The 17,500-nt window shown below is 42.9% G+C and overlaps 1 protein-coding gene across 1 annotated transcript in view; it reads right to left on the reverse strand.

The window, feature by feature from the left end:
- The window catches only part of Rgk3 (Rad, Gem/Kir family member 3), an 89,126-nt gene that overhangs the window by 32,878 nt on the left and 38,748 nt on the right, over positions 1-17,500 (reverse strand). Inside the window, exon 3 of the mRNA XM_070121648.1 lies at positions 7,094-7,268. Coding sequence (XP_069977749.1) covers positions 7,094-7,268 — 175 coding nt within the window. The remainder of the gene's footprint in view (positions 1-7,093; positions 7,269-17,500) is intronic.

Here is a 17,500-nt window from a genome sequence, read left to right on the forward strand (position 1 = left end):
AGAGAGAGAAAGAAAGAACGAAAAAGAGAAAGAGAGAGAGAGGTAGAAACAGACAGACAGAGAAAAAACAAGGAGACACAGAAAGAAAGAAAAGACAGATAAAGAGACAGCCAACCAGACACACAGACAGACAGACAAACTAGAGGAACAACCCAAACGACCAATTCCCATCAAGACCTCAATTAAGTGACAGAAAAAGAGGACATTTTCTCCCTTCTCTCTTTAATAGCAATTCAATGCCTCAACATCCGGGAATTAATCGGCCGAAGGAGTATTTCAGGTTGATGCAATTACGAAAACGAGAAACGAAAGAAAGGGAAAAAAAGGAATACAAAAAGGAAAAATAGTCAGACAAAGAGAAAAAAAAAGTGAAAAGGGAAAAGAAGAGCAGAAGTAACCTTACAGGAAATGGGTAGCCATTGACTGCAAACAAACTGCCTATTTTTTTTCTTTATTTTCTATCCTCTCTCTGTCTCTCTGTCTCTCTCTCTCTTTCCATTTTTGTTCTTCCTTCAAATAAAAGAAGACGAAAGGGAAAGAGAATGAAAGAAATAGAGAAATGAAAGAACGAATAAAGGCGGGAACAAAAGGTAAACAAACCGACGGAATCGATGCGTCATTTGTTTACATCTCGTTCACTCGATTCTTTGAAAGAAAATAATCAAAAAATAAATAGAAAACAAGCGAGAAAGAGAGAAAAAAGAAAGGAAGGACACAGAGAAAATTAAACAATTAGACCCTCTCGGAGTATTTTTTCTTTTGTATTTCATTGAGAGAAAAGAATTTACGAGTCCGGATCACCGCGGGTGCTTTACGTTCCATCCGACACAATTTAATTCTATTTTCATTCATTCGGACATTCAGTTTGAGAATCTAATAATCCGATAATGGAAATTTAATCATGCAAATATAACTATAATCTAATATAACTTGTGATGTTCATTTAATTGGTGCTTGTCTCCCGATATACGGTAGGTGTGTGAGTATCGTTCATTGTGACCTTTTGGAAAAAAGTATGAATGAAAATGAATGATTTCGTCAATATATCTTCGTCAAAAGTATATATACACACACATAAATGACTATCATCATGATCATTATTATTATCAATGACAATTCTAATAATAATGATGATATTGTTATCATCTATCTGTCTATTATATATATATATATATATATATATATATATATATATATATATATATATATATATATATATACATATACATATATATATATATATATATATATATACATACATATATATACATATAAATATATATACATATATATATATATGCTTATATGTATATATATAAATAGATATATATATATACATATATATATATATATATATATATATATATATATATACACACATATATATACATATATACATAAATATATATATATATATGTATATATATATATATATATTTATATATATGTATATGTATATATATGTATATGTATATATATGTATATGTATATATATGTATATGTATATATATATATATATATATATATATATATATATATATATATATGAACACATACACACACATTTCTATGTACGTAGGCATACCCACACGTATAAGTGTACATATACAACTCCACAAACACACCCAAAGGCTTCCTTAGTACCCTCCCTCAACATCTGGCCAGATATAACGGCCAAGATTCCCATAAACCGCTAGAATTATCTCCCACACACGTGGCGAGGCAAGATAAGAAGGTCGACATCCATCACGGAAAAGGCTAAATCTCGACTTTATATGATTCAGTAGGGCATATTTTTCCTTTTTTCCTTTTTTTGTATTTTTTTTCTTCTAAAATATGTTCGGTCTAATAAATCGCAGGATCTTGTGGGTGGGGAAATTAGTTCCAAGATGAGTAAAAGCATATTTAAAAAGGGATATATATACATATATCTACATATATATCAATATATATATATACATATATATTGATATATTGATATATACTGATATATATGTAGATATATAGATATATAATAGACATATATATATATATATATATATATATATATATATATATATATAATAAACTGATATATATATAATAGACATATATATGATAACATCATCATTATCATTAGAATTGTCATTGATAATAATTATGATGATGATAGTCATGATAATATAACTAATAGTTCCATATCCATATCACAAGTGTACAATAACAATACCACCACCGCCACAACCACAACCACCATCACCAACAACCGCGTCCCGAATGTTGTAGAAACTAATCATAAACGTTTTTTTCTTTTTCTTCCCTTCTTCCACTCGTTTTTGTTGTTGTTGTTGTTCTTTTGTATTTGAGAGAAAGAGAGAGAGAGAGAGAGAGAGAGAGAGAGAGAGAGAGAGAGAGAGAGAGAGAGAGAGAGAGAGAGAGAGAGAGAGAGAGAGAGAGAAAGGCACATGTTTCACCCACGAACTCATTCAAGATCCATGTGCAGGGGCGTTTGGGGGGGAGGGGGGGAGGGGAGAGGGGAGAGGATCAGATCTTTTGTAAATGTGTGGGATTTATTGCACGGGATAAATCACCTGCGTTGTGGGAACTTGGGATTTACTGGTTTTCTTTCTTTCTTTCTATTTATTTTTCTATTTCTCTCTTTCTTTTTTCTATTTCTTTCTTTCTTTCTCACTTCTTTTCTCTTTCTTTCTTTCTTTCTTTTCATATTTCTTTCTTTCTTTCTTTCATTTTCTTTCTTTCTTACTTTTTCATTTTCTTTTTCTTATTTTCTTTCTTTTTCTTATTTTCTTTCTTTCTTTTTTATTTCATTTTTTTCTTTCTGGGTGAATGGGTGGGTAGGGAGGGAGGGTTGGGGGGGAGAGGGGAAGATGTGGAAAGGAGGGAGGAAGGGAGGGAGGGATGGAGGGAGGGAGGGAGAGAGAAGAAGAGAGGAAAGGAAAGAGGAAGCCATGAATGAATGGATGACGTAAAGAATGAATGAATGAAGGAAGGAAAGAAGGAAGAGAGAGAGAGAGAGGGAGAGGAAAAAGGGAGAGAGAACGTGAGGATCAAGACCCATTCTCTACAAACGGCGCGCACGTTCTATCTGCGAAAAGTTTATAGTGTCTTGTGAGGCGTCAATATTCACATAAACTTTTCGTCTGTCTCCTCTTTCTCCGCCTCTCCCTCTCCCCCTCTGTCCCTCCTTCTCTTTTTTCTTTCTCTTCTGTTCATTCTCCTCCTTCTCTTCCCTTTTCTCCCTTTTCCTAAATCTTTTTCCTTTTTCTCTCCATCCGTACCCTCTCAATTTCTATGTCTCTTCTCTCTTTCTCTCTTTAATCCAGCCTACCTGTCTCCTATTCCTCTCTCTTTCTCTCTTTCTCCCTCCTTTTCTTTCATTCCTTCACTCCCTCCTTCACTGTATCCCTCCCCCTCCAATTTTTTCCTCCTTCCCCTTCCTCCCTCCCTCCTTCCCTCATTCTCTCCCTTCCTTCCACCTTCTTCCGATCTTCCTCCCTCCCTCCCTCCCACCTCCCTCCTCCTCCCTCCCTCCCACCCTTCCCTCCCTCCTTCCCTCCGCCTCCTACTTTTACCTCTCTCCCTCCCTCCGCCTCCCCTCCCTCCCTTTCCCTTTCCACCTCTCCCACTCTTCCTCCCTCCCCCCTCCTGACCCTCCCTCCCCGCCCCCTCCACCCTCCCTCCCTCCTCTCTCCTCCGCCTCCTACTTTCTTTACCTTCTTCCCTCCTCCGTCTCCCTCCCTCCCTTTCCTTACATCTTCCCTCCGCCTCTTCCTTCCCACCTCTCTCCTCCTCCTCCTTCCTTCCTTCTCCCTTCCTCCCTTCCCTCCCCATCGCAGGAACCTCCCTAACCTATTTACTCAACCACCACTTCCCCTCAGCACCTGCAAGTGGAAATGTGTCCCAAGGGTGAACGTGTGTTTGTCCGAGCGAAATGGAACACGAGAGGGAGATGAGAGAGAGAGAGAGAGATGGGGGGGGAGGGAGAGGGAAGGAGGAAGGGGGGAGATGGAAGGAGGGAGGGAGAGGGAAGGAGGGAGAGAGGGATTGAGGGAGGGAGGAAGGGAGGGAGGGAGGGAGAGAGAGAGGGAGGGAGGGAGGGAGATAGGGAGAGAGGAGGGGAGAGAGAGATAAGAGAGAGGAGGGAGGGAGGGGGGAGAGGGAGGAAGAGACGGGGGGGGGGATGAGAGAGAGGGAGGGAGAGAAAGAGCAAGAAAGAGAGAGGTAAAGAAAGAAAGAGAGAGAGAGAGAAAGCAAGAAAGAAAGAGCAAGATAGAAAGCAAGAAAGCAAGAAAATGAGAAAGAGATAGAGAAAGAGGAGAAGAAGAAATGTCAACAAATACTTCACACCGGAGAAAGAGAACAGTGAAGCATGGTGAGGCGGAATGACCTTTTCTCTCCTCTCCTTCCCACGTTTATCACCTCTCCCTCCTATCTCCCTTACGTCGATCTGGGAGGAAAGAAGGAAATGAGGGAAGAGGAGGGAGGGAAGAGGAGGGAGGGAAGAGGAGGGAGGGAAGAGGAGGGAGGGAAGAGGAGGGAGGGAAGAGGAGGAAGGGAAGAGGAGGAAGGGAAGAAGAGGGAGGGAAGAGGAGGGAGGGAAGAGGAGGGAGAGAGAGAGAGAGAGAGAGAGAGAGAGAGAGAGAGAGAGAGAGAGAGAGAGAGAGAGAGAGAGAGAGAGAGAGAGAGAGAGAGAGAGAGAGAGAGAGAGAGAGAGAGAGAGGAGGAGAGAGAGGGGAGAGAGAAGGAGAGAGAGAGAGAGAGAGGAGGAGAGAGTGAGAGGGAAGGAGAGAGAAGGAGAGAGAGAAGGGAGAGAGAAGGAGAGAGAGAGAGAGAGAGAGAGAGAGAGAGAGAGAGAGAGAGAGAGAGAGAGAGAGAGAGAGAGAGAGAGAGAGAGAGAGAGAGAGAGAGAGAGGAGGAGAGAGAAGGAGAGAGAAGCGAGAGAAGGGAGAGAGAAAGGAGAGAGAAGGGGAGAGAGAAGGAAAGGAGAGAGAGGAGAGAGAAGGAGAGAGAGAGAGAGAGAGAGAGAGAGAGAGAGAGAGAGAGAGAGAGAGAGAGAGAGAGAGAGAGAGAGAGAGAGAGAGAGAGAGAGAGAGAGAGAGAGAACAGACAGAGAGAAAGGGAAACCGAAAGAAAAAAAAAACACAAAACAAACATACAAACAGATAAACAGACACACAAACACACACAAACCGAGACATTGCAAGGATAGTTAACTTCTCCTCCCCCCCCTGCCACGATGACGTCATACACAAGCGCCAATGGCAACGGGTAGATTTTTTTTTCTCAATTATTTTCTATTTTCTTTCACATTTCGTTTTTATTTCAATTTCTTCTTTCCTTTTCTTTATAATTTTTATCATTTTCCTATGAATTATTATCGTTATTACTATCAGCATTATTATAAATTTTGTTATCATTATCATTATTATTATTATTACTATTATGAATCTTGTTATCATTATCTTTATTATTACTATTAAGAATCTTGTTATCATTATCATTATTATTACTATTAAGAATCTTGTTATCATTATCATTATTATTATTATTATTATTATGAATCTTGTTATCATTATCATTATTATTACTGTTATTATCTATTATCATCATCATTACCAGTTTTAATCTTCCGGCTTTGATCAATATTGCAATTCGTATCATCAGACGTCAACAAAATGCAACATTTATGATTATATCCTTTTCTTCATCCAAATCACATAGAACTCTCCTACGGCATCAAAATATTAATATTTTCCCAGCTTACTTTACGAAAAAAAAAAGTTGAAAAAATGAATATTCTCATTTAATAATATTCCAAAATTGATGATTTCGTGTCACAAATTTCGGTTGTGATCTTACATCCGGTGTGTTATAAATTATATAAATTTATATAAATTCGGTGTAATATAAATTCATATAAAGTTATAATCATGTCTATTAACTGTCAGTAGCTACCTGCAATTAAACAGTTTGTTAAATTATATGTTATATGCGCACCTACAAACTTATAGATAAAATAGAAAGAAAAAATAATGTGTGCATGTATGTATGTATGTATGTATGTGTACATCTCTGCAATACATACGGCTTATACATACATGAATTTATTACAAATGCAAATATTTTGGTCCTCTGTATACATAAATATTGTCAAATAAAATTTAATTAAGCAAACCTATCTGCTTCACCTAATGCAGTATCTTAGGTTTTAGAATTTTGCTGCATTGCAAAACCTTTTTCTTGCAATTGAGAAATTCTGATATCTAGTATTTTCTAACAAACACACAACGTATATATGTGTGTTTTTGTGATTTCTTTTTTGTAATAAAGCCTTTTACTTTATCAGAATAAATATATATGCGTAAAATACTGTTTCATGACATGGATATACACTATGCAAATTTCTGCACAATTTACATAACATACCAATATCATAACGTTGCTATTTATAAATCGCCTTCGTAAATCACCTTAATAAAAATGTACGACAAACGACTTCCATTTATTCGGACAAACTCATTTCACAAAGTCAGTAGAAAGCACAAAACGGTTATATAAATACTATAAATAAATAAATAATATACTGGATTATGATAAAAAATACACACGGTGGTTATACGCCATGGATCTTGGTTAAACGCACATGTGTAAGTAAAACCCCACGAAATACGCACATGAAACACGCACATACTTGGTGTATACTTATTGAAATTCCATCCTTTCTTACCTTAGGAATATTATTATCACCTGATTTCATTTGCTTTTTTTTAATTAATCGTATTTTAAGGTCTTGGAGTAAAAACCTTACCTCTTCACTTATAAAACAATTTATCATTTATATTTATCTAATAATTTATTGATTTACTTATATTTACGTAAAAAAAAACTAACCCATGTGAGTTTCCACACATCACACACGTTAAGAAAAGAAAAGAAAAAAACGAAAGAAAGAAAGAAAAAAGAAAAAAAAAAGCATCATGGTGATTAAGCAGCTGCTAGAAAAAGTAAAGAAAAAAAAATCGAAATAAAAAAAGAGAAAGAGAGAGAAAAAAAAAATAGAGAGAGAGAGAGAGAGTGTGTGTACTATACTCACAGGGTATCTGACTGGCTGGGTCATACTCACTCGGGTTACAGTCATAGGCGTTGATACACTCTGACGTACGAAACTGGTGTATGAGTGCCGTCTTGCCTACCCCTGTGGCACCCACGATGGCCACGCGGTAGATGGTAGACTCGGCACCCGTCTCGCTGTCGGGGGTGCCAACCTGCTGCGGGAGGAAGGGGAGAGAGAGGGGGGGGGGGTTAGAAGTGGTGTTTATAGTGGTGGTTGTGAGGGTGAGGGTGATGAGGGGGGGGGATGGTGGTGGTGGTGGCGATGGTGATGGTGGTGGTGGTGATGGTGATGATCGTGGTGGTGGTGATAATGATGATGATTATGATGGTGATGGTGATAAGGATGGTGATGATGATGAGGAAGATGATGATGGTGGTGGTGGTGATGATAATGATTATGATGATGATGATGATGATGATGATGATGATGATGATGATGATGATGATGGTGGTGGTGATGATGATGATGGTGATAATGATGATGATGGTGGTGGTGGTGGTGGTGATGATGACGATGATGGTGGTGATGATGATGGCACCAAGTTATTCGTAACAATATAATATCAATGATTATAATAATGATAACGATGGCAACAACAATAAGGATAATAAAGATATTCATATCAACAATACCGATAAGAACAATAGGCGTAGTGATGTGATGATATGATGACAATAATGGTAATGATAATTACAAAAATGATGATAATCTTAATGAACATAAGAATAATGATATTGATGATGACAAAAATAACATCAATCAATAATAACATAATAATAATGACGATAAATAACAACAACAATAATAATAATGATGATAATGACAATAATAATGATGATAATGACAATAATAATGATAACAATACCACCTGTAATAATGATGCTTTAAAATACATAATCAATATTGCCAAAACATAAAGAAATATGATCCAGTAATTTGAGCGAATTAATTTTATATCATATTATTATGAATAATTATGATGCCATGGATTGTGACCCGACGAGGCAATATCAGTAATAATAACAATATTAGTCATAACAGTGATAGTAGTGGCTGCAGCAGTAGTTGCAGTTGTTGTTGTTGTAATAGTACTAGTAATGGTAGTAATAGTATTTGCAGCTGAAGTAATAGTAGTGGTAGTAGTAGCAACAGTAGTAGTAATAATGGTGGCAATAGTAGTAATAGTAGTAGTAGTACTCGCAGTATTAGTAGTAATAGTAGTAGAAGTTGTAACAGTAGTAGTCGTAGTAGTAGTAGTAGCAGCAGTAGTAGTAATACTAGGAGTAGTAGTAGTAATAGTGGTGGTAGTAGTAGTAGTAGTAATAGTAGTAGTAGTAGCAACAGCAACAATAGTAGTAGATGTCGTAGTAGTAGTAGGAGCAGCAGTAATAATAATTGAAATTTGCAGTGGATAAAAATAGCAATCATATAAATCATGGAACACTATAAACCATATTATATAAACCAAATTAGCGTAAAATAGTCTAATCAGATGTAACAAGGCCTTTAGCAATCTCTTAAAGAAAGTAATATTTTTTTCACTAAGTATTACATCATCCCGAAATTTATCTAATTTATCATGTTTTTTCTTCCCTTTTTTCTCTCATCGTATTTTTCCATGCATGTTCATCCGTCAGAGATTACGTCATGTTATTGCAACATACATATAGTCATTAGAAACAAAAATAAATTAGTGAACACGTGTTATATACCATACACACATGTTTAAAGATATTATTAGGAAGGTTGACAAACTATTGAAAGGATATTTCTACTAATAATGGTAATAATGGTAATGTTAGTATTACTATCAATTTTACTATTTCTTCCTCTGTACTATTACCAATACTGCTACGACTAAAATGGTAATGATGATAGCAATAATGATATGTAGTGGGAATGCTGACGGTGATGATGGATATTAATAACAATAATAATAATGATGATGATAATGATAATAGTAATAATGATAATATTACTACTAATAATAACTGTAATAATAACTATAATAATAATAACACTAACAACAACTAAAACTACGACGATAATAATAACAATGATAGTAATAATAATAATAATAATAATAATAATAATAATAATAATAATAATAATAATAATAATAATAATAATAATAATAATAATAATAAATACAATAAAATAAAATAAAATAATAGTAACAATAATAATAATAATAATGATAATAATGATGCTGACAAAACAACAATAATAATAATGACATTATTAATTATATTATTGATAATAATGGTAATAGTAATAATAATAATAATAATAATAATAATAATAATAATAATAATAATAATGATAATAATAATAATGCTACTACCACGAATTAGAATAACAACAACAACAACAACAAAACAACAATAATAATAATAATAGCAATAACAATTACAATAAAACAATAAAACTAAATTTGATATAAAAATAAACTTTCAGCAAAACCCTCAAATCCACACACAAAAAACTTAATTAATCTATTTTATTTATCTATCTATTTTCGGCTGTTTGTACAAGTGCAAAAAAATTGACATTTCGCGAGATCTAAAAATAGGATTTACGTTGCAGATCACGAATCTAAATTAATCAAGGATTTTTTTTTATTCACTTTCCATTCCAATAATATTTTATGGTCACGTGATCACGCATTCTTCCTTAATTGCATTGGATTTTTTTTTAATGATTATTAGCGATAATGGTGTAGATGTTGATGATATTGGTGGTGGTGATAGGTGATGAGAATGGTGATGGTGGTGGTGGTGGTGGTGGTGGTGGTGGTGGTGATGATGGGGGTGTGGTGGTGGTGGTGATTGTAATGGTGGTTGTGGTGATGGTAGTGATGGTGGTGGTGGTGGTGATGATGGTGGTGATAGGTGATGAGAATGGTGGTGGTGATGGTGATGGTGTGGTGGTGGTGATTGTAATGGTGATGGTGGTGATGATGGTGGTGGTGGGGTTGGTGGTGGTGCTGTGGTAGTGGTAGGTGGTGGTGGTGATAGAGGTGATGGTGTGGTGGTGGTGATGATGGTGGTGGTAGTGGTGGGGGGTGGTGCTAGTGGTGGTGATGCAGTAGGGGTGGTGGTGGTAGATGTAGATGATATTGGTGGTGGTGGTGGTGGTGGTGGTGGTGGTGGTGGTGGTGATGGTGGTGATGGTAGTGGTGGTGGCGGTGGTGGTGGTGATAGAGGTGATGGTGGTGTTGGTGCTTCTGCTGCTGATGCTCGTGATGATAGTGTGGTGATAAAAGTAATGACTATAATGATCATAATAACAGCATTAATCACAGAGCAACAAAACAACAAAACAACAAAATCAAGAACACTACCACCACCACCATCACCTTCACTCCCCCACCACCACCCCCACCAACCTCACCACCACCACCACTACTTTCATTTCCCCCACCAACCTCCCCTCCCAACCACCACCATCCACTACTCTCAACCTCCACCACCACCAATCTCACTCCCCCAACCACCACCACCCCACCACCCCACCACCACCACCCCCACCACCCACCACCACTACCCTCACCTCCCCCCACCCCCCCCCCCCCCCCCCCCCACCGGCAAAGAACCATCAAATCGCCCTCATAACGAACAGAGAGAAACGTCATGGGAACGCGGCGAATAAATCGAATCTGGAATGGGAATGCGTGTGCGTGACAAGTTTTTCTTCAAAGTGACGCACACACACGCACACACACACACACACACACACACACACACACACACACACACACACACACACACACACACACACACACACACGCACACACCCACTCGCAGAAAGAGAAACAAAAAACGGATATTAGATGAGACGCACACACGCAGATGCGTAAATGCGTAAATGTGTACGTGTGTGTGTGTGTGTGTGTGTGTGTGTGTGTGTGTGTGTGTGTGTGTGTGTGTGTGTGTGTGTGTGTGTGTGTGTGTGTGTGTGTGTGTGTGTGTGTGTGTGTGTGTGTGTGTGTGTGTGTGTGTGTGTGTGTGTGTGTGTGTGTGTGTGTGTGTGTGTGTGTGTGTGTGTGTACGTGCGTGCGTGTGTGTCTTTATTTGCCTTTCAGTATCCTTCTCTCTTCTGCTCTTGTCCTTCTCTTCCGTTATTCCCTCTTCCCCTCTTTCCTCCCCCCCTCCCCTCTCCCTCCCCCTTACCCTCCCCCTCCCCTCTCCCTCCCTTCCTCTCACCCCTCCCCATCTCTCCTCCCCTTCATGTCCCACCCTCCTCCCTTCCTCCCTACCCTCTCCCTCTCCCCCTCCCCCTCTCCCTCCCTCTTACCCTCTCCCTCTCCCTCCCTCTTACCCTCCCCCTCTCCCCCTCCCCCTCTCCCCTTACTTTCTTTCATAAACTATGAAGTCTTCAAATATTTCTGCACGTTTAGATTCCTTTGAAATTTCTTTGGACTTTGGAGGTCAGCAGAGGAGTAAAGGGGGGGAGGGGGGGGTAAAAGGCAGGAGACAGGGGGGGGGTGAAAGGCAGGAGACAGGGGGGGGAGGGTGAAAGGCAGGGAGACAGGGGGAGGGGTGAAAGGCAGGGAGACAGGGGGGCTGAAGGGGGAAGACAGGAGACAGGGGGGGGGAGGTGTGAGAGAGGAGAGAGAATGGGGGGTGGGAGGGGGTAGGGGGGGGGAGAAAGGGAAGAGAAGTGGGGGGAGGGAAGAAGGAAGGGAGGAGGCAAGAGGAAGAGGGGAAGGGTAAGGAGGGTGAGGAGAAGGAGAAATGGAGAGAGGGAGAAGAGGAGGAAGTGAAGGAGGGGGAAGAAAGGGAGGAAAGAAGGAGGGAGGAGGCAAGGGAGAAGAGGAGAGACAGGAGGGTGAGGAGAAAGGAAATGGAGAGGGAGGAGAAAAGGAAGGAAGTGAAGGAGGGGGAAGAAAGGGAGGAAAGAAGGAAGGAGGAGGCAAGGGAGAAGAGGAGAGAGGCAAGGAAGAGAGAAGAGAGGAGAAGTGGAAGTAGAGGAGAGAAAAAGAAAAGAGAGTTAAGGAGAGGGGAGAAGAAGGTAGAGGGAAAGGGGAAGAAAGAAGTGGGAGAGGGAGACGGAGATGAAGGGGAAGGAAGAAAGAGAGGGAGGAGAGGCAAGGGGGATGAGGGAAAGACAAAGAAGAGAGAAGAGACAGAGTAGAGGTAAGAAAGGCGAAAAAAGGAAGGGGAAAGGAGGAAGGTGAAGAAAGGAAGGAAGAAGAAAGGAGGAGGAGACAAGGTAGAAGAGAGAAAGACAAGAAATGAAGAGAAGAGAAGAAGAGAAAAGGTAATGTAGAGAAGGAGAGGGGGAAGGGGAAGAATAAGACGTAAGGAAGGAAGGGGAGTAGGGGGAGGAGGGGGAGGAGGGGAAGGGGGGAGGGAGATCAGAAAGACCATCTTACGGCGGAGATTACAGCTCGATTCAGCTATCCACATGATTTTTTTTAAATTAAGAAAACAAAATAAATGCGTTTTTGGGTACATTTAAGTCTCTCTTCACTTCTTTTGTAGAATTTCCATTTCTCGTTAAATCATCAACTCCGCCCTCCTTCATCGTCTCTTTTCCCAACTTTCCCTTCCTCCTCCTCTTCTTCTTCCGCCTTTTCCATCATCTCTTCCTCCGCCCTCCCTCCCTCCTCCTCCTTCTTTTTTTTTTTTCTTCTTCCTCCTCCTCCTCCTTTTGTTTCTTTTTCTTATTCTTCTTCCTCCTCTTTCCTCTTCTCCTCCCTCGCCCTTTTCTATCCTCCCTTCTCTTCCCTCCCTCCCTCCCACCCTCTCTCTTCCTCCTCCTCCCTCTCCTTCCCTCCTCCACACCTCTCTCTCCCTTCTCCTCACCCTCCCTCCACTCCTCCCTCTCTCCCTCTCCCTCCCTCCCCTTCCTCCTCTTCCTCCACCTCTCCCTTCCACCTTATATCGCTCCACCTCCCTCCCTCTCCTTCCCTCCCACCCTCCCTCTCCTTCCCTCCCTCACCCTCCCTCCCTAACCCCCTCTCTTTCCCCTCTCCCTCCCTCCCTCCCTCCCTTCCTCCTCCTCCACCTCTTCCTACCACCCCAGGTCGCTCCATCTCCTTCCCTCACTCCCTATCCCTCCCTTCCTCCCTCTCCTTCCCCTCTCCTTCCCCTCTCCCTCCCTCCCTCCCTCTTCCTACCACCTCAGATCGCTCCTGATCCGCCTCGCTAAGTCACTCCTTCTTCCTCGACAATGTAGCAAGGATCTTACAGCATCTTAAAGAACCTCTTTGCTTGAGACGAGGGAAGGGGAAGGAAGGAGGAAGGAGGAGGGGGGAGGGGGGGGGGGAGATCCTTAAAGAAAGGAGGGGATTGGGGAAGCATAAAAGGACTTTCCCCGCTTGCTGCTATCACCCTTTACCTTCCTTCTCTCTCGATGCCTCCCTCCCTCCCTCCTGCCCGCCTTCCCTCCCTCGATGCCTCCCTATCTTGTCCCATCCTTCCTCCCTGTCCGCCTTCTCCTCCCCACTCCTCTATCATCCAGATTCCTATCCGCCCACTTCCTCCAGCCTACACCCCTCTCAGAATTCTTCCACCCTGTTACACTCTCCCTCCCTCCTTCTTTCCTCCCACCTACCCATCCTCCCTCCTTTCTTCCCTTCTTCCCACACCACCCTCCTCCTTCCCTCCCTTTCTTCCCCTCCTACATCCACACACCTCTTCCCGCAGCCTTCCCTCCCACCCCTCCTCCTACACCCCTCCCTCCCTCCCTCCCTCCCCCAACATCCCTCCCCTCTCTCCACCCGCCTCAAAATCCTTCAGTAAACCCATAAAGGCGAATAATCGTATGGCTTAAGGTATCAGCGTCGACCTTAAGGCCCTCACAAGCTTTTGCAGGGGGATGAGACCGGACTATTGGGGACTGTGGGGGGGGGGGTAGGTAAGGGGGAGTAGGGATAGTATATGATAATAAAGGTCGAGGTAATATTAAGGTAGGCGGGATATACAAAAATAGCAACTATATCAGGGCTATAAAGAGCAAAAGTGATAACAATAATGATATCAATATTACTACAACTACTACTGGCTATAATGATAGTAATAATAATGATGATAATGGTGGTGAAACAATTATGATAATGATGATTATATTACCAGTCCTATGGATGATAAAGATGATGATGATAATGATAGTAACAATAATGATAGCATGATAATAACAATAATGATAATAATGAACAAAAATTCTGTATTTGTTTGTGTTTATATCTATGCCTCTCTCTCTCTCTCTCTCTGCCTCTACCCCCCTCTCCCTCCCTCTCTTTCTCTCTCTCCTCTCCTTCTCCCTTCTGTCTCTTTCTCTTCACTCGCTCTCTCTTTCTCTTCTTCCCCTCTCTCTCTCCTCTCCTCTCACTTGCTATATCTCCCCCTCTCTTTCTATTCTCCTCTCCTCTCACTTTCTACTTCCTCCCCTCTCTCTTCCTCTTCTACCTCCTCTCCCCTTCTCTGCATCTTTCTCTTCTACCACCTCTCTCCCTCCTCTCCAACTCCCTCTCTCTTTCTCTTCTACCTCGTCTCTCCCTCTCTCTTTCTATTCTACCTCCTCTCTCCCTCCCTCTCCACCTCTTTTTCTCTTTCTCTCTCTCCTCTCTCTTTCACCCCCTCTCCATCTCTCCCCCCCCTCTTTCTCTTTCTCTTCTCCTCCCCTCCCTCTCTCTCTCTCTTTCTCTTCCTACCTCCCCTCTCCCTCTACTCTTTTTCTCCTCCCCTCCCCTCTCTCCTTCCTCCCCCTCTCCATCTCCCTTCCTCTCTTCCTCTCTTTCTCTTCTCCTCCCCTCCCTCTCTCTCCTTCTCTTCTCCCTCTCTCTCTCTTCCCCCTCTCTCCTTCTTTTATCTTCTCCCCCTCTCCCTCTCTTTCTCCCTCCCTCATCTCTCTTTCTCTTCTCCTCCCCTCCCCCCTCTCTCCTTCTCTTCTCCCCATCTCCCTCCCCCTCCCCTACTCCCTCTCTCTTTCCCTTCTCCCCCCCCTCTCCCTCTTTCAATGCTTCCTTCCGCATTTCCCCAGCATCTCCTACCTGTTGAAAAGGAACCCCAGGATCCCCTGTGGTATACATCTTAAAGGCGTGTGTTTAGCACTAGTGGGAGCGTTCAGTTGGAGGCGTGGGGGGAGGGGAGGGGAAAGGAGGAGGTGGGGGGGGAGGGGAGGGGAAGGGAGGATTGGAGGGGGGAGGGCTGTGTTAAGTGAGGGGTCCTGTGAAGGCGTAGTGATAGGAGGGAGGGAGGGAGGGAGGGGGAAGGTGGGGAGGATGGGGGAGGGAAGGTGGGGAAAGGAAAAGGAGGGAGGGAGGGAGGAATGGAGGGAAGGAAGGAGGGAGGGAGGAGGGAGGAAGAGAGGGAGGGAGGGAGGACTTAAGGAAGGAGGGAGGGAGTGAGGGGAAAGTGGGGAAAGGAAAAGGAGGGAAGGGTTGGTGGGGAGAATGGAGGGAAGGAAAGAGGTAGGAGAGGAGGGAAGATGAGGGAAAAGGAAAGGAATGGAGGGAGGGTGGGTAGGTGGGAGGGAAGTCGAAAGAAATGAAGTGAGGGAAGGTGGGGGAAAGGAAAAGGGAGGGAGGGTGGGTGGGGAGAATGGAGGGAGGAGAAGGGAGGAGGGAAGAGATGGGGCGATGAGGGAGGGAGCCTAAAGGGAAGGGAAGGGAGGGAGGGATGGAAGGAAGGAAGGGAATGGAGGGGAGAGGAAGGAAAGAGGAAGGAGAATGAGGGAGGGAAGAAAGGAGGGTGGGAGGAAAGGAGGGAGGAAGGAGAGACAGGAAAAGAAAGAGAAAAGAAGGCGACAGAGAGAGGCGCGTAGATGAGGAATGAAGAAAAAAGGAGGGAAAGGAATGATGAAAAAGGAGGGATAGAAATAAAGAAAAAAAGAGTGAAGGGAACAAGGAAAAAGGAGAAAAAACTACAAAGGAAGAAAGAAGGAGAAAGAGGAGAAAAAAAGGAGCGAAGGAGAAGGAAGGAGAAAGAGGAGAAAAAAAAGGAGCGAAGGAAAGGGAAAAGGAACAGGAGAGGGGGACAGGGCGCTGGAGGGACGCAACGTGGCCAGAAGATGCTCCCTTGGCAGTGTGAGTTTGCAGGACACGACAAACATTGGCGATCGAGAGAGAAACCCGACTCCTTGTTGACACTGCATACACTCCCAGGTCCTCAACCCGACACAACCTGGTCTTCCTCCATTTCTCGCCTTCTACTCCCCTCTCTCCTCTCTCTCCCCTCTCTCCCTTCTGTCCGCTGGCCTCTCTTCCTTCTCTCCGCTCGCCTCTCTCCCTTTTATTTTCTAGCTCACTTCTTCCCTCTCCCTTATTTCCTTCTCCACGTTTCTCCTCTGTCTGTCTCCTCTCTCCCTTTTTCCACTTTTCCCTCTCTCCCCCTGTCTGCCCTTTCCCTCTCCCTATCTGCCCTCTTTTCCTTCCACCTTTCCTCCCTCCCTCCCTCCCTTTCCACCTTTCCCCCCTTCCCCCTCTCCACCCTTCCTCTCCTACCCTTGCCTCCCTTCTTCCCTACCCACTCCCTCCCTCCCCCCCTCCCTTCCGTACCCACCCATCCCACTCCCTTTTCCCCTTTCCCCCTCCCCCCTCACACCCTTTTCTCACTCCCACCCCTTCCCCACTCACCACCTCCCTCCTCTCCCCTCGCTCCCCTCCCTCCTATCCCACCGCCATCGAACCCACTCCCTCACTCCCATCCCTCCCTCCCCTTCCACCCACCCCTTCCCACTCCCCTTCCCACTCCCCTCCCTCCCCCCCTCCCCTCCCCTCCCACCGCCATCGAACCCACGTCTGCAGCAATAAAAAAATTAGTTCCCCGAAGACCCTCTCCCGGCCGCCGACGTCGAGCAGAACGCGGCGTGGAAAGGGGGGGGGGGGACGTCGAGATCTTTATCACGTGACACCCTTCATACGGCCGGTTCGTCTTGGGGGCGTGGAGTATGTTTTTTTTTTCTTCACTTCGCCTCGTCTCATTCTCTTCTTAATTTCTCTCTTTTCCTCTTATTCTTCTCTTGCTTTCTCTCTTCCCCTCCTATTCCTCTCTTATTTTCCCTCTTCCCCTATTATTATTCTTCTTGCTTTCTCTCTTCTCCTCTTACTTTCTCTCGTCCCCCATCTTATTATTCTCTTGCTTTCTCTCTTCACCCTCTTGCTTTCTCTTTTCCCCTCTTATTCCTCTCTTCCCCTTTTATTCATTTCTTACGTTCTCTCTTCCTCTCTTTATTCTTCTCTTACGTTCTCTCTTCCCCTATTATTCCTCTCTTACGTTCTCTCTTCCCCCTATTATTCCTCTCTTACTTTCTCTCTTCTCTTCTTACTTCCTCACTTTCCCTGTTTTTCCTTTCTTACTTTCTCTATTATTTCCTCACTTCCCCTATTCTTCTTTTTCTCTGCTTCTCTCCGTCTTCTTCGTCTTCTTCGTCTCCTTC

The sequence above is a fragment of the Penaeus vannamei genome, chromosome 5, assembly GCF_042767895.1.
Source record: "Penaeus vannamei isolate JL-2024 chromosome 5, ASM4276789v1, whole genome shotgun sequence".
In the NCBI taxonomy this organism is placed as follows: domain Eukaryota; kingdom Metazoa; phylum Arthropoda; class Malacostraca; order Decapoda; family Penaeidae; genus Penaeus; species Penaeus vannamei.